The sequence below is a fragment of the Rhincodon typus genome, chromosome 11 (assembly GCF_021869965.1).
Source record: "Rhincodon typus isolate 14 chromosome 11, sRhiTyp1.1, whole genome shotgun sequence".
Taxonomy (NCBI): domain Eukaryota; kingdom Metazoa; phylum Chordata; class Chondrichthyes; order Orectolobiformes; family Rhincodontidae; genus Rhincodon; species Rhincodon typus.
The window spans coordinates 27297368-27316268 of NC_063342.1; the positions used below are offsets into that span (position 1 = coordinate 27297368).

General features: G+C 40.2%; 1 protein-coding gene across 1 annotated transcript in view; it reads right to left on the reverse strand.

Moving 5' to 3' along the window:
• The window catches only part of LOC109911646 (target of Nesh-SH3), a 286431-nt gene that overhangs the window by 91466 nt on the left and 176064 nt on the right, over window positions 1–18901 (reverse strand). The window contains exons 37-40 of the mRNA XM_048603066.1: window positions 16635–16724; window positions 9098–9235; window positions 7216–7296; window positions 2024–2101 (exon numbers count right to left, since the gene is read on the reverse strand). Of these exons, the coding sequence (XP_048459023.1) occupies window positions 2024–2101; window positions 7216–7296; window positions 9098–9235; window positions 16635–16724 (387 nt within the window). The remainder of the gene's footprint in view (window positions 1–2023; window positions 2102–7215; window positions 7297–9097; window positions 9236–16634; window positions 16725–18901) is intronic.

Genomic DNA, 18901 nt, shown 5'->3' on the forward strand with positions numbered 1-18901 from the left:
GAATTGTGATCACTGTTCGTGAGCTGCTCCCCTGAGACGTCAACCACCTGGCCAGGCTCATTCCCTAATACTAAGTCCAGTACAGCCCCTTTCCTAGTTGGACTATCTACCTACTGTTTCAAGAAGCCCTCCTGGATGCTCTTCACAAACTCTGCCCCATCCTCACCCCAAACACTAAATGAGTCCCAGTCAATAGATAGGAAGTTAAAATCACCCACAATAACAACCCTCTTACCTTTACATCTTGCCAAAATCTGCCTACACACCTGTTCTTCTATCTCCTGCTGCCTGTTGGGAAGCCTATAGTAAACCCCAAACATTGTGATTGCACTCTTCCTGTAGCTCTACCCATATTGCCTTGCTATATGTGCCATTTGAGGTGTCCTCCCACAGTACAGCTGTGATATTCTCCTTAACAAGTAGTACAACTCCTCCACTCCTTTTACATCCCCTGTATCCCACCTGAAACATCTGTATACTGGAACGTTAAGCTACCAATCCTGTCCCTCCCTTAACCAAGTGTATGTAATAGCAACAGTAATAGAATGCTTGGCTTCATTAGTCAGGGCATGGAATATAGGAGCAAGGAAGTCTTGTTACAACTTTGTAACACATTAGTTAGACTACAGATGGAATACCACGTGCAGTCTGGTTGCCACATTATCAGAAGAATGTGATTGCACTGGAGAGGGTGCAGAGGAGATTCACCAGGATGTTGCCTGGGATAGAAAGTCTGTTATGAAGAGAGACTTGATAGGCTGAATTCGTTTTTCCTGGAGCAGAGGAGAGATCTGATTGAGGTGTATAGGATTATGAAAGGCATAGACAGAACTGATTATGAGAATTTCTTTTCCATGGCAGACGTGTCTAAGATCAGATGACAAAAGTTTAAAGTGGGAGTAAGTGGCTTAGAGGAGATCTCAGAATTTCTTATTCACCCAGAAGAGTGATAGAGACATGTAACTTGCTGACTGACAGGGTGGTAGAGGCAGGTACTCCCACAACATTTAAGAAACATTTCAAAACTGATTTCAAAGATTTCAAAACTGGTGAATTCTATGTTCAGGCCATGGGGCTGTAGGCTCCCGAGGTGGAACTGGAGGTGTTGCTCCTCCAGTTTGCGTGTGGCATAGTTGGTTATGGACCAAGAGCAGGTTAAGTGGGATTACTGTAGTTTGGTGTTTATTGCTTGGAATAGACATGGTGGGCTGACGGGCCTATTTCTATGATGTATAGCTCTATGGCTCAATCCATATTCCTTCATATTTCAACTACTGCATCCTTTCTTCATTGAACCTAGAGAGTAGCACTTCTACATCAGCCAAGTTGCTTTGCCTTTTCTTCTGTTGCACCAACTATTTAGACTTTTCTCAAAGGCATGATCAGCTCTTTAACTGAATCTATAGACTGAAAATCAGTTGCGTCCTTGCTCTACTTCCCCCCCTTCCCCCCACCCCTTTAAGTCTTGTTGGCTCTCAACTTTGACACTAGCATTATTTAAATTAGCTGATCCGATATTCTCTGACCAAGTCAGCCTCTTCCAACTGTGACTGGCAAAGGTCCTATCCATTGTTCCTATGCCATCACATCAAAGGCCTAATGAGTTCCAAGCCATTTTGTCATTCAATGCAATTTCCTCAAAAATAAACCAGAGTTTACTAACCATGGTGCACATGTTTACCAGACAGAAGGTGCACATGGATTCCATTTCTTAATCCAAGCCTTAAAGAATTAAGTGTAAATTCTTTATTCAATTTGACTTTGGTTGAAACGTGTTGACAACCTAAGTGCAACATTATCTGTAGCAAATGTTCATAAAAATAAACAATATCTTTACTTATTGTTTCCTGTCTGTATCAAAGTGACATATTCTCATAGGATTCAATTTACTATAAAATAAGTGGACAGCACATAAGTTACAACAGTAATTCAAATGTAAAATAAATAAGGTGTTACACACATGAATATATTCTATAAATGCCAAATGACAGCATTTGTACTTATATCATAGGTTAGCAAATACCTGTGATTTCTTTGTCTTCAATGTTACCAAGGGTTGGAATGAATACATGAGAAGTATCAGGGTGTGTCAGCTTATTGTCTGTAAGGGGCAATAAAACCAATAGCAAACATTGTGTTTTTCACCAAAATGAGCAGCAATTTGCTTCTCTGTTTCTGAGACAAGCACTCTCTCTAAAATCGAGGAAGTAAACCGTTAATTGGTTATCCAACTGAATTCAGGCAAACAAAGTCCTCAAAAGCCATGCAACACATTATATAATGGTGAATGCTAAAATTTCACACAGGGCTGAAAGATTCCACAAATATGCTGCAGTTACTACTTTTGTTGTTACCATTTATAGTCCTGTTTAAAGATGATAATTTAAATAATTTCTCCAACTTTAATTTGGTTGGTTACTGCAAATGAATTATGGTCACAAACAAATTATTGGAATATACTTAGAAGACCAAGAAACCATGTGTTCTAATACACACCAACTTATTTTAAACTGGTCAGGCAACATTAAATACATGAGTACATTAACCACCGTGTGGAATAACTGGGGCAAACTCTCATTACGGCCCATTTTCAGATGTGATTTCAGTTTGCAATTGACCTTAAAGGACCTGAAACTGTCTAAAATCAGCCCAGTATTAGGATCATTATAAAATGGAGGGGTGAGTTGTCATCACCTCTATGGCCCAATCCAAAGTGGAATATGGGCCTTACTGATGGTGACATTATTTTGAAGTCCCAGAAGAGACATGGAGGAGCAGCATCAAGTGTGGGTTATCAGTGGTTTGCAGCCTTATTCTGTCACCCTGGGTCCTGCAAAGCAGAGTCAGCTCCATCTTTCAACTCTGACAGTGGGATTTCATTGTCACCCACAAAATTCAGGCATGTGCAGTCAGTTACCAGGATTAAATGCAGCACAACCCCTCACAGCAGAGGCCATTAGTTTTTTAAACTGACTTGAATATTTCTACCACTATCATAAAAACCTTCAATTCATAGGGATATCAATTTCATTGTTGAAATGACGTCTACTTCCAGTCCCTCAATACATGAGTGGAAGCCACAAGGTGGAGCTGGCAATGGATGATGCCTTTGTCTTTTCTAATTGTAAAATATTCGCAGCAATAACTAGTCAGGCTGTCTTACAGTTCAGCACTGCAAGGGCCTATAGCAGCCACATTTTAATATTTTGTCCTAAGTACCTGCTGTGTTATATGCAATGACTTTTTCAGTTTGGTATGTGGCTGATTCAGACAACACAGTCTGAATGATAATCGGAGAACATAGTATATTCCCATGTGAAAATTAAGGAATCACGCCTATCCAAATTCCTACATCTGTAGAATTCAATTCCATAGGGCAATAGCAAACTGTAAGCCAATTAAAAATAGCAGTCTATCTCTGCAAGTTGCAGCACCAAAGGGCTTGCAATGTTAGCAATGCCATCAGTAGTGGTGCTGATGCTGCATAACTATGGAGAAGGCGCCTGAATAGTGGGGTACCCTTGAAGAAAGGTAAATGTGAAAGCCAAGGCCAGGCAGGCTCTGACGATCACCCTGGACGTGAAGCATCAAAAGTGGCAATGACTAAGAGGATGCTCATTGCTGCCATGGGCCTTGCAGTGCTCATAAACATATTAGGCCCAACCACGCCAACTATGCAACCCACTGGGGGGCCACCAGGGTTTACCTGGAAATCTCCCCATGTGCCAGGAGGCTCTTCCGACGTAGGCAAATGCTACCAAGGGCAGGAGGTGGCCCTACATCGGCTACTTAGGTGACTTTGCCAACTTTCTCACCTTGGGAAAAACCTGATTATGGAAAGACATTGCTTCATTGCCAATGTGTCCCTACCATTCTGCCAGCCCTCCCATCTCCCAGCCCATCATCAATGAACCAGAAAAATCCAGCACCATTTTTGCAGACTTGGAGATTTTCACATTGCTATGGGTAACTAAGTATATTATGTCTTCCAAAGCAGAACTGAGCAATTAATACGAGGAAAAGGATGACCACCAGTGGACTGTCTCCTTGCTTCCTCTCATCTATTTCAAGGAAGTGGCCCTCCAAATCCAGGGATGAAGTCTGGACATGTTGGCAGGAGATGAAGAAATGACAGACATGGCCCATTTCAAGGTTCTCTACACCTCTCACCAACTTGAAGTTTTAACTCTGTTTCTCCCCAACAGACTTTGGCTGAGCTGCTGAGCATTTCTAGCAATTTGTTTTTATTTTTGCTTCAGAGTTCCAGCACCTGAAGTAGTTAATTTTTGTAATAGAGCTTGGAGAATACTCAAGGCAATTTTATGGGCATCCAAGTGGATGAACACAAGTGGAAGGAATGTTTGGGTGCAAAGAGACAGTTTGTGATGGTATTAGTTGGAGCAGTGCATACACATCTTGATTGTTCTGGTGAAATCATTTTTTTGTTTGCAATAATGACAGCTTAGTGCCTCGACAACCAGATATTTGTTGTATAAGTAGAGGTTTGTCTCATATTGCACTTGCTGCAGCAAGATTTTTTTTTAATCACATCACCATCATAGCTGGGAGCTCTTTTTCTCCCCAGATTGTTGCCAGATAGCTCTTCAACTAAATAGGGCAGTCATGCCTCAACCTGCAAATCTCTGTGAAAAGATGGTCGTTCCACTTGACACACTCCCAGCACAATGGGTAATATAACCAGAACAAGGTCATGACAGGAAAAGCACCCAAAACCGGAAAGTGAGGGTGGACTCAAGGTACATCTCACTTGGATTCTTTCAGCTGCATACCATTTGAGTTACCCATGGAGAGCCATTATTTGTGGCTGGGATTGTCCCCAATTACTGTGAGAGTGGTGGACAGGCAGGCTTGGAATTGATCCACTGAGCTCATTGGTGGCTGTGGCACAGTCACAGGAGTTGGTTTACTGAGGCAGATTTGCTTGGGCGCTCGCCACTTAGTGAATATGATTGCCAGGTTGATCAAAATATTCCATTCTGTCTAGCATTGCTAGACACCTATGATGTAATGCTATTCCTCACATCCAGCATTAGGTAGGGAAAACATGATGGAAAATTTGACTTATGACATTACCCCACAAAGTAACACATCTACCCAAAGTTGGGGAGTTTCTTCATTTGAGGTGCAATGTACCATGGTCTATTTTCTATCTGCTCCAAATTATCACAAAAAAAAAAATGTGGAAAAAAGTCAAGGGAAATTCATTTTCTGCTGTATCTAGCTAAGCAGGTTTTACAATAGGTGGCCAGAAATCCCAAACAGGAGAGAAGGATTCGCTCTCATGCACTTTTCAGCTCAGCAATAATGAACTGACAGACTGGGCTCAAATCATTAATTCTGTACATCTCTCCACAGATGGCGCCAGAACTGCTGAATTTGTCCAGCACATTCTGCTTTCATTTCTGATCTCCAGCATCCCAGTAGTACTTTGCTTTTATTTGACCTTTCTTAAGTATTAGTTGCAGCCTTTAAAAGCCTCAGTTATATTTACTTACAGCTTATTCCTGATGAAAGGAACACCTGTAGGCAGGCCAGTCTGGGCTGGAAGCTCCTGGTGCATATATATTGATTTCAAAATCCTACAAGGGTTGACCCCTGTGTTGCCAGTGAGTCAACAGATTGTTGAAAACTGCCCCTTTAGCACTAGAACTACAACTTCAGTTCTATAAGTTTATTAGCTATTAATAAGTTACCAAAACAAAATCCACAAAACCTCCCGAGAGGCACATACATCCATTCAACATCATGTGAGCATAACTAAGAAAAGATGGCAGTTACTGAATGCTACAACAATATTTACATATTGTGATGTAAAGAATATTTGCCTGGCAAAGCTTTTATTGAAATACAGGACAGGATCCTGTTGAGATTTTAAGGTCTTCTCAGCTGAATGGATAACTTTGGGAAAATCCACCTAATCACATGCCAACCGATCAAGGCAATCTAAGCAATCCACACAAGGGCACCAGCATGGCTTCCCTTGAATCAAAACCCTAGGGAAGAAAAAGTCCCACGCAGCAGGAGCTGCTAGCCTCTTGCATTCAGCAATGCCATGGGGAAAGCCGTAACTGCTAGTGGAAAGGTAGCCTAGGGAACGTAGAACTGTGCAGGACCCTGAACAGAATTCTGAAACTGAAGGAATGATCATCGGCATTTGAGTAGATAATTAGATTTCAGGACGGTCGAGGACTTAACTTTGCTCATGGTGCTTGGAAGAGTGCATCTGTTCTTCCTTCCACCAGAAAACATGTAAAAGTACTTAAATGCCATGTGACTCAAGATCTATTTTATCCCGGGTCCTCTTTCCGGTACCTTCACCTGGCAGAAAATTCACCATGGCTTTCCTGTTCATGCCAAGAACTAAAGAATGATTAAAACATTTAAGAACTTTAGATGAGTGATCACATGCCTGTTCAAAACAGCAAGTTAAAAATAATGATTTCTGTTATTCAGATCAAGCTGAAATTTCCTTAATAATTAAAAAAAAGACAAAGAACTGCGGATTTTGGAAATCAGAAACAAAATCAGGAATTTCTAGAAAAAGTCACCAGGTCAGGTAGCATCTATGGAGTGAAAGCAGAGTTAATGTTTCAGGTCCAGTGACCCTTCAGAACAGTTCTGTTAATAATACACTGCATAACGAATACATTGAAGTCCAACACAAAACATTAGTTCATCAAATGAAATTTTAAAAATGTGGGATATCATTTGTGGAAAAAAAAATGCTTTTAATTTATATTGTCATCTGACATCTCTTAAGTTCATACCTTAAAATTGAGAAAGCCCAGGTGAAAATTCTTCGTAGCATGTATGTATGTATGAAAACTTACAAACCTGAATTATTATTGCAACTGATTCATGCACCAATTTCAAATATACTGAAGGTGTCAGACCAGCATTTTTCCACACACTATTTTGTTCTTAAGAATAAATGTTAATAATTCCAATATGATCTGATACTCCCCAGATTTGCGTGAAATGCTTTTGTAGCATGCATCAGTTTTATTTAGTATTGTCACATACAAACGCTGAACAAACAGTACAGGCTGCTCCATAAAAGGATAATTAAAAGGTATCAGACCATGAAGAGAAGAAAACATGCAAAATGATGAAAATGTAAGCCACAGACACAAAATTATTTGCACAATCACATCATATTATTTATAGCCATGCCAGAGGTAGCTTTGGGAATACCTGTTAATTCTTTTTCTCCTGTCTCATGTACAGGGCTTGGACTTGGCACAATTGCAGTGTCAGATGTTGAGAACCCATAGTCTGTAATAGATAAATGAACCCAGTGAAGCCGCTGTTTCCTCTTCCAAAAACAACACTAGATCTGCTGTAGATGTTAAATGCTAGTGGCTAGTCCAAAAGAATATGCTCCCAGTGTAACTGGCTTGTTACATCAAGGTATGGATTTAATTGCATTCTAGGTAAGGAAGGAGATAAAGTAAATGTAAAGCTGAAACCAAGTATTGTAGCTTTTGCACTAAGCGGAAGATTGTGTAATCAGGCACTGCACAATTGATCACTGGAAAAGATCAACGGTTTTTGATTTTAAATTAGAAAACAACTTTTAAAGCATCATATGAGACATGGCTGATTGGTCACATGACATAAAAAAACACTTTATATCACTGGCCATTAGTGTAAATCTGTCACAGAATTGGTTTATGTTATTTAACGATGACAGCAAACAATGGGTTTTAATGTAGTCATACCTTGTACACACAAAATTACATTTTGTATAATACTGAACAATGTGCAGCATAATATTTTGATGAATTAAATTAATAGTTATTCAAAACAATTCATATAAGAAGAAGAACACTGACAACAGGCACTCCATGCAGTGATGTTGTTTTAACTACACAAAATGTATTTCTTAATCATAATTGAAATTCAAAACAATATAGCCATGAAATGCTGATAGTCACTTTACAACCAAACATACAATTAGCATGCAGCCCAAGAAAACCAACAGCAATAAGCCAAGTGCACAAATTCTGTGAAATGTGCAGTGATTTTTTTTCACTTCATATATTTTGCACAAGAATAATGAATGGGTTCCATGCAAGACAGTGAGTTGGCTATAAAACACACAGATAAAGTGAATACTTACTTAATTGTAAGAATAATACAATTGACAGCATGTATCCTACCATTCTTTCAGTTTACTACTAATCACATGATGGTAAGAAATTTTTACTCTTTTCTTGAGTTCATACACAAGGCACAAATATTCTCAGAGATACCTGCAAAGTCTTTCTCTCCGATCTTAGCTAGTTCGGATTCTAATATTGGACTGAAAACATTTGTGGTATCAAAAGATTGGCAACTCAGTCTAAGATTAAACTGAACACATGAGCAGTGTCAGGAGTTGGTACACGATAGCCTTAAAATATGAAAAAGGAAGCCGGGTACAAAATTTTTGATACTGAAGGAAATAACAGTGGAGGTATACAGTTGTATACATTTGTGTTACCAGACACCATTTGAATTGCAGAATTGGCCTTATTCTTTCACTGTAATAGCATTAAACGTATTTAAATGTAGTCATGAGTGGCAGAACAAATAATATCTTCTATACAATACCAAAGTGTTGAGTACTTCAATATAACTCAAATGAACTTCATATAACAGTGATATGACAACAGATATTCCATGCAGCAATATTGCTTCTACTTGGTAAAGGTTAATTCTTGTCTGTTACCTTCATAACAATATAGCTGTGACAGTTTATCAGACAGTTTTTAGCCATGCTAAAAATGTTCAAAAGAACCAACAAAAACAAGCAGAACACAGACAAATTCCAAGAGATCTGCGCTGAATTGCTCATTTGATAATAATTTGTGCCACAAAGTTGCATGAATTGCAGGCAAAAACAGCAGAGTAATTATAATATGTTTTATGCACAAGTGAATTCAACAGTCACTTAATGTATAAGTGTGAAAGCACCCAGGCATGTGTTTGAACTTTTTCAGGCTTTTGCACAAATCTCAACATGCACTTATTATTATTTGTTACATTATTCAGTTCACACCCAAGGCAGAAATATTGTGCGAAGTAGTTGTACCTTCAGTCATTCCTATTTTAGCAGGTTCAGATTCTGGGATTGGATTGAATACATCAGAAGTGTCAGTGACTGGCAGTTCATTGTCTGAGATTGAACTGAATGTATAACGAGTGTCAGAGGTTGCCACCACATGGTCTGCTGGGAATAAGAGGGAAGCCAAGTACAAAATTCTTAACCTTTCGTGAACAGAGCTCTTGAGTTGTAGTAATTAAAACATCTGATTTACTGAACATCATTACTATGCAGGATTGTTGCAGAATTGCTCTTATGCTTTCATTATTTTGACCTTAATAGATTCCAGGACAATCATACACTACATGCCTAAAAGCACATTTCATAAAATAATAAACATTACATGATGCATTCAAGGTTAACTAATAGAAGCAAAGGCAGAAAAAAAAGTCATACTGTTCACACACTTTAAATACACACTGCGTATTGCAGTACTGCTGTATGATTGGATAGTTACCAATGCCCTCTAGTTTTGGATTATCCCACTCTCCCTGTAGCTTAACGTCCTTGTAAATCTTTTCTGATCCCTTTCAAGTTTCACAACATCCTTCCTATAGCAGGGGACCAGAAATACACACATTATTCCAATAGCAGTCTAACCAATGACCTGTACAGCCGCACATGACCTCCCAACTCCTATACTCAATGCACTGACCAATCAAAGCAGGCATACCAAACACCTTCTTCACTATCCTATCTACCTGCGACTTCACTTTCAAGGAATCCAAAACTACAGGGCATTGGTTTAAGGTGAGAGGGGAAAGATTTAAAAAGGGATATAAGGGGTAACTTTTTCATGCAGAGGGTGGTGCATATACAGAATGAACTGTCAGAGGAAGTGGTGGAGGCTGGTACAATTACAAGCATCTGGATGGGTATATGAATAGGAAGGGTATAGAGGGCTAAATGCTGGCAAAAGAGACCAGATTTATTTTGGATATCTGGTCGGAATGGACAAATTGGACCAAAGGATCTGTTTCTGCGCTGTATGTGCCATATGACTATAAATCAGAAAACTGCAGGCAAGTCCATGTAAAATCAGTTGTGGGGAAGTGACTGGAAACCATTATCAAGGGCAACATATACTTGCATTCGGAAAGCAGAGGTCAATTAAAGTTCTTTTACAGTCTCTGGGTCAAAATCCCGGAACTCCCTCCCCAAGGGCACCTCTGAAGTGTGGGTTGCAGCAGTGCAAGAAAGCAGCTCATCATCACCTTCTCACAGACAACTAGGGACTGGCAATAAACGCTGGCCCAGCCAGCGATGCCCACATGCAATGGGTAAATTCTAAAAAAAAATCAAAGAGAGAGTTAGAATGGATTGTTAAAAGCTAATCACGTCTGTCTAATCTGATTTAATTGTTTGATGCAATAAGATTGAAGGCTGATAGGTAGTGTAGCAGAATTTGTATTTTGGACCTTCTAAAAGACATTGAACAAATGTGCCATAAGGGATACCTATTAAGACAATGGAAGGGTTTAAACTGAAGTTCAAGTGAAAAATCGAGTTATGAATACAAAATTTGCCAAGTAATAGAACGCAGAGGGTGGCGTTGTAGATGAATGTTTTTCAGAATATTTTCAGTGGCATCTGCCAAGGGTCACTTTTGGATCCACTAATTGTTTCTTGCAACATTTGTCAAGAATCTGCAATCATGCAGAGGGATCAACTTTATAAAGTCTGTTGATAGTTTGAAATTGGCAAACTAGAAGGTGGATGAGAATATTTAAAGGCTTCAAAATGTTATAAACAGGGTGGTGAAGTACTTTGCAGATGGAATTCAATGAGGAGAAGTTTGAAGTAATGAAATTTGGGTGGATTGATATGGTGTAGCAGTACACTTTAAGTAACCTTGCTAAGAAGAGCACAGGGGCCTATGTATCTATTTAAAAAATTCTATTAAAGTGGTGAACCATTCTCTCTGAGTTGCATGATCCCATGCAACAGTCAGGAGTCTGCTGCAAGTAACAAACAGTTGAACACAGAGAACATTCCCTTTAAGGTGTCCTTATGTGTAGCTGATTATCAACTGTTAAAGGACCATGTAGTGCAACAAGCACGTCAAATACAGCAAGCAGAAGTTAGAGGGACATAGCTGAAAAGGCATCTTTAGAAAGAGGTTAAACAAAAATCAAATTTAATAAATAAGTAAGCGAAAGCAAACACAAAGGACCAGTTTCAACATTTCTCAATCAAAAGGTAGATTTCAGCTGGAAAATTGCGAACAGTTCTGGGTCCAACCTTTCTGGAAAGATGTATGGCCTTAGCAAGGTTCACCAGGATGTCACCAAGGTTGAAGGATTTTAGTTACAAAGGGAGATTAGAAAAGTTAAGACTGTGTGGAATAGCAAGGTATACGAATAGGAAGGGTATAGAGGGATATGGGCCAAATGCTGGCAAATGGGACTAGATTTACTAGCTGGCCTAAGAGAGGCTTTGAAGATCACAGCAATGGTGATAAGAATAAACAATTTACTGCTTTCCATTCCATTATGTGGGTTAATAACCAAAGAATTTTAGATTCAAAATCATGACAAACAATCTGAAGAAAAGGAGTTTTTTTTTCGCTTGGAAGCTTGTTAAAATCTGAAATTTTCTACACATAAAATGTTGTGGAAGCAGATTTCTTAAATAATGGAGGATGGATGAGTCATTGAGGATAGGGAATGGACAGGATTATGTGCAAAAATAGGGGATGTGCCACTAAACATAAATGCTGTTTCAATGAGCAGGTCCAGACTTCTTTCAGTGCTGTAAACTGCAATGCCTCTATGGTTCAATCTGACAGTGCACTGACTAATTAACTCAATATTATCCAAAAAAAGAACAAAACTAAATCGGCAGCATTCTTTCCACTACATTAAAAGTGCTTTTCATCAAATAAAAGCTGCATACATTATAGCTGTAATAAAATGAGAATCTTGTTACAGCCAATTGTAGTGTTTAAATTATGGAATCCGAGCGTTTGGAGGTGCTGGTTCATCCCATTATGTCTGTGTCAGATCTTTGTAAAATCTATCAAATTTCTCACATTACCCAGAATTTTCTGCACAGCCCTGCAAATTTTACATTACAACATTCATCTAATTTTCTTTTGTCATTTACAGTTGAAACTGCATTCTACCCTTTTGTGATCATAACACTGTATAAAAAAATTCCTCTCTTACTTCTGATGCTTTTACAAACTGCACAGAGGAAACTGTTTCTCCCCAGTTACTTTGCCTCTTCAAATTTTCAACATAACTATTCAATTTCTCTTCAACGTTCATGGTTACAAGGAGAGCCAGCACAGCTTCTGTAGCCTCTATTCAAAACTGAAATTTTCATTCTTGCTACAATTCTAACAAATCTATTCTCCACTCTCTCCAAAACCTTGATTGCCTTCATGATGTTTGCTGTTAAATCTTCTTGAAATAACAGCATTGACAAAATAATCCAAAGGAGATAAGCAAAATGAGTCAATTTCAGGGGATATGCGGCAGATTGTTCATTCCATATACTTTGTGCAACAACTCTGAATGGGCTCTATGCCAGGCCATGCACTACCAAAAATGCTATATGCATAATTAAATAAACACTTTATGGTTTTGGAGTAGATCTGTAGCTCGGGTTGTGGGTGTTGAGGTTAGTTGGCTCGCCAAGCTGGTTTGTTGTTTTGCAGACGTTTTGTTACCGTGCTTGGTAACGTCCTCAGTGCAGCCTTCGATGAAGCATCGGTGTGTTTTCCCACCTAGTTTTTAAACTCTGGGGTCCATTGAGATGGACCATCTCAATCCACATGGACAAGGAGAACCATGACTTCGACTGGGACAACACCAAGATCCTGGACAGGCTAAGCAGAGACAAGCACGAGAATTCCTGGAAGCATGGCACTCCACGAAGCATGGCACTCCACGAAGCATGCTATTAATAAACACATTGAACTCGACCCCATATACATTCCACTACAAAGGAAAACTGGAAGTGAGCAATCCATCTCAACGGACCCCAGAGTTTAAAAACCAGGTGGAAAAACACACCAACGCTTCATCAGAGGCTGCACTGAGGATGTTACCAAGCATGGTAACGAAACATCTGCAAAACAACAAACCAGCTCGGTGAGCCAACCAACCTCAAAATAAACACTTTGTTAATTGTAGAAGTGTGACATAGCATCTACAGGTACCCAATCTACCTGTCACTGTCACAAACCTTGTCATCAATTTGTTATTGAATGACTTCACAGCAAGTCACAAAGATTGTTAGAAAAAGCTACAAATTCATTCTTTCCTATTTTAGCAGGTTCAAAACCTGGGATTAGATTGATATTCCATGCACGATCAATCACTGGCAACTCATAGTCTGAGATTGAGTTGAACACATTAGGACTGTCAAAAAATTGGCACCTCATGGTATATTGACAATAAGGAGGAATCCAAATACTAAAATTTTAATCCCTGGTGAGATGATTTGATGAATACATTTGCATGACAGGACATATATGTATCATTGCTGCAGAGTTGATTTTTTTGCTTTCACGAGAGAACAAAATGATCCAATGTAACCAAAGGTCACATAATGCACCTCAGATAATGCTGAATTTAAAGTATGTAAATGAATTAATTATTGCTGCAGTTATTGAATGGTGCATTCTCCACAGCAACATTTCGACCAGAGTTGATTGGCCAACCAGTTCGAGATGTAATAACAGGAACTCTCTGCAGCAATAGCAGACAAAATGTTGCAGTCGTCAGAACTATTCAAGAATCAAAATGATTGGTCAGCCCAAACCCTCATGGGTGTGAGGTGCACAGGAAGGTTGGGGTAGGCTCTGGTGGCAGGAGCATAGGACATCACGGTCCACTCACAGAATCCCTACAGTGTAGATAGAAGCCATTTGGACCATCGAGTATGTGCCGGCCCTTTGAAGAGCATCCCACCCAGACCTAGCCACCAACCTATTCCTATAATCCCGCATCAACCATGGCCAGTCCAGCTAACCTGCACATCTTTGGACTTGGGAGGAAACCCATGCAGACACATGCAGAATGTGCAAACTCCATTCAGACAGTCAGCAAAGGCTGGAATCGAACCCTAGTCTCTGGCGCTGTGATGCAGCAGTGCTAACGACTGTGCCATTCTTTGGGATTTCAGCGGGTCCCAATTATGAGACCAGTGGGAGTGTTACATGGGGTCAGGCAGGCGAACCAGCCAGGAGGCATTGCACCAATCATCAACCATGGAACAGAAGAATTCAAATGCTCACTGTATATTGCCATAACAGATATTACTCTCCATGAGTACTTTGCGTCGGTATTCACGGAGGAGAGGGACATGACAGATGTTGAGGTTAGGGATAGATGTTTGATTACTCTAGGTCAAGTCAGCATCAGGAGGGGGCAAGTGTTGGGTATTCTAAAAGGCATTAGGGTGGACAAGTCCCCAGGTCCGGATGGGATCTATCCCAGGTAACTGAGGGAAGCGAGAGAGGAAATAGCTGGGGCCTTAACAGATATCTATGCAGCATCCTTGAGCACGGGTGAGGTCCCGGAGGACTGGAGAATTGCTAATGTTGTCCCCTTGTTTAAGAAGGGTAGCAAGGATAATCCAGGAAATTATAGACCAGTGAGCCTGACATCAGTGGTGGGGAAGCTGCTGGAGAAGATACTGAGGGATAGGATCTATTTACATTTGGAAGAAAATGGGCTTATTAGTGATAGGCAGCATGGTTTTGTGCAGGGAAGGTCATGTCTTACCAACTTGATAGAATTCTTTGAGGAAGTGACAAAGTTGATAGATGAGGGAAGGGCTGTAGATACCATATACATGGACTTCAGTAAGGCATTTGATAATGTTCCCCATGGTAGGCTGATGGAGAAAGTGAAGTCGTATGGGGTGCAGGGTGTACTAGCTAGATGGATAGAGAACTGGCTGGGCAACAGGAGACAGAGAGTTGTAGTGGAAGGGAGTTTCTCAAAATGGAGAACTGTGACCAGTGGTGTTCCTCAGGAATCCAAATTGGGACCACTGTTGTTTGTGATATACATAAATGATCTGGAGGAAGGTATAGATGGTCTGATTATCAAATTTGCAGATGACACTAAGATTGGTGGAGTAGCAGATAGTGAAGGGGACTGTCGGAGAATGCAGCAGAATATAGATAGATTGAGAGTTGGGCGGAGAAATGGCAGATAGAGTTCAATCCAGGCAAATGCGAGGTGATGCATTTTGGAAGATCTAATTCAAGAGCGAACTATACGGTAAATGGAAAAGCCCTGGGGAAAATTGATGCACAGAGAGATCTGGGTGTTCAGGTCCATTGTACCCTGAAGGTGGCAACGCAGGTCGATAGAACGGTCAAGAAGGCATACGGCATGCTTTCATTTATCGGACGGGGTATTGAGTACAAGAGTTGGCAGGTCATGTTACAGTTGTGTAGGACTTTGGTTCGACCACATTTGGAATACTGCGTACAGTTCTGGTCGCCACATTACCAAAAGGATGTGGATGCTTTGGAGAGGGTGCAGAGGAGGTTCACCAGGATGTTGCCTGGTATGGAGGGCGCTAGCTATGAAGAGAGGTTGAGTAGATTAGGATTATTTACATTAGAAAGACGGAGGTTGAGGGGGGACCTGATTGAGGTCTACAAAATCATGAGAGGTATAGACAGGGTGGATAGCAAGAAGCTTTTTCCCCAGAGTGGGGGTCTCAATTACTAGGGGTCACGATTTCAAGGTGAGAGGGGAAAAGTTTAAGGGAGATATGCGTGGAAAGTTCTTTATGCAGAGGGTGGTGGGTGCCTGGAACTCGTTGCCAGCGGAGGTGGTAGAGGCGGGCACGACAGCGTCATTTAAGATGTATCTAGACAGATACATGAATGGGCAGGGAGCAGAGGGATACAGATCCTTGGAAAATAGGCGACAGGTTTAGATAGAGGATCTGGATCGGCACAGGCTTGGAGGGCCGAAGGGCCTGTTCCTGTGCTGTAATTTTCTTTGTTCTTTATTATTTTAATATCTAAAGGTAACCAGGTTGCTCTATGCTGCATGGATGTCGGAACACATCAGACAGCTGACCTCATTTGCAACTACAGTGTCTAAATTTCTCCAAAGCCCCAACCAACCCCACTACCTCCAAGGCACCAGGAGAATTCTGTCCATTTTCCCCCACTGTGTAAAAATCATCTTCCCGTACACTTTACAACCATAGATTTATGAAAACTCGACAGACAAATGACAGCCAAGCACAGACTCTAAACATCATGAAGCAAGCGTGTTGACTAAATGAACCAACAGAGAGAAGCAAAACGCTCAAATTCCAGGAGATATGTAATGAATTGCTCAATTTGTATACTTTGTACAAACAAACGCATGGATTCCATGCAAGGCAGCTCACTAACTATTAAATACACTTTATACTCAAGTAAACATAGCAGCCACAGCTTGTGTCCTAACAGTCTGTCACATTAACACTATGCATAACATGCACGCAAGTGTTCATTCTACTCCTGTGCCCATACTCAAGCCACAAACATTGTCAGCAATACCTGTAACTTCTTTCTTTCCTATCTTAGCACATTCAGATTCTGGGATTGAACTGAACACATTAGGAGTGTCTGAAGTTGGCACTTTGTGATCTGCAGGGATAAGAAGGAAGGCAGATAGGAAAATCTTAAATTGCTCATGAAAATAACATCTAAGTTGTAATGACGAGTACATTCATGTTATTAATCATCATTACAATGTAGCAACATTGCACACATTTATTATTCTTGTGTGATTAAACCATTTTGTTATCTGTAATTTGTACTATATAAGCCAGCAATCTATGAAATGGTAACATTTAGGAAACAGACAATACAACAGACACTTCAAAATACCACCCTGTTCCCTGGCCAACATCTCTGTCTCATGCTTGCTGCAGTGCTTCAGCAAAGCTCAGCGCAAGCTAGAAGAACAATACCTCATTTTCCGCTTGGGAATTCTACAGCCTTCTGGACTCAATATCAAGTTCAACATTTTTAGGGTTCGAGACGCCTCCTCCCATATCCTTAGCTCAACCTCCACCTCCATGATAAAAACCAAAAGAACTGCGGTTCTGAGGAAGAGTCACTAGATCAAAAACATTAACTCTGATTTCTCTCCACAGATTCTGCCAGACCTGCTGAGCTTTTCCAGCAATTTCTGTTTTTGTTTCTGATTTCCAACATCTGCAGTTCTTTCAGTTTTTATTTGGACCGTTCCAATGGTTTGCTGTGTTTGATTCTGCTTAACAATAAAGGGTGGGACTTGTTTTTGATTGCAAGGTTTTCAATATGGCACTCCAAAATAGATCAAAGATCAGTGAAGAGCAGTTCAAATGTGACAAGTACTTGCAGTGTGCCTGTGTATATATACATGAGAGAGAAGCAAGTTCCAGGCAGGGGCAATGCTGGTTTTTAGCTTCAACGACAACTGAGCTACACTGATTCTGTGTATTGGACTCTGAGGAGTCCCAAGGGCAGTTGGATGGTTTATGGTGTTAGAGTTCAGGGAAGTTCTGGAAACTCATTAGAGTTCAGAAAAATCGGCAAGTAACTAATAGCTCAGTACAGCTAAGAGTAGGTTTTATTCATTCATTAATGGGACGAGAGCGTCACTGGCTAGGCCAGCATTTATTGCCCATCGGGCAGTTAACAGTCAACTACATGGCTGTGGGTCTGGAGTCACATGTAGCCTAGGTAAAGATGGCAGCTTCCTTTCCTGAATGACATTAGTGAGCCAGATGTGTTTTTATGATATTTGATAATAGATTCATGGTCATCATTAGACTCTTAATTCCAGATTTTCATTGAATTCAAATTCCACCATCTGCCATGGTGGGATTCCAACCAGTACTCCAAGTGGAGTCTAACAAGGGTTTGAGAGCTTCTAGACACCCATTTGGGGTGAAAGAGGAATTTTTCAGGTGGAAAATTCTGTGCTGTTCCCTGCTTTTGTTGAAGCTAGAGCCCAAACTTGTAAGGATTTGCGGGATAAAGTGAAAAATTGACTAGCCCAGGACTAAGAAAGTTTAGTACAGAAGTGCAAGAATATCAAAAGGTAGTGTCAGTAACTAGACTCTACTGAAGAAAAAGCAATCAGTTTAGAAAAGCAACTTTCACATGAGATGAAAGTATGCTATTAAAAAATAATATTAAAAAAGAATATCAGTCACAGAAAGTAAAAAACTTTAATGTGAGTTTGAAACATGTAAGGTGATGAATTTGCAGAAGTAAATTCAAACAAAAAAATTCAATTAAAACTTGATGAATAACAAATGGATATTGATAGATTAGATAAATGGGCAGAGCTGTGGCAGATGGTCTTCAATGTCAGTGAGTGTGAGGTTATCCATTTTGGACCTAAAAAAGATAGATCGGGTACTTTCTAGATAAGACGAAGTTAAATACAGTGGATATCCAATAGATTTGGAGGTTCCGGGTGCATAGTTCTTTAAAATGCCATGAACTGGTGCAGAAGATAATCAAGGCAACTAATGGAATGCTGGCCTTTATGTCTAGAGAACTGGGGTATAAAGATGCAGAAGTTATGCCGCAGTTATACAAAACGCTGGTCACACCCCACTTGGAGTACTGTGAGGAGATCAGGCTCCCACACCTTAGAAAGGATATATTGGTCTTGGAGGGAGTGCAACATAGGTTTACAAGAATGTTACCTAGACTTCAGGGCTTATGAGGAGAGGTTACACAAATTAAGCTTTTTTCTCTAGAATTTAGAAGGTTAAGGGGTGATCTGATCAAAGTCTTCAAGATATTAACAGGAAAAGACAGGA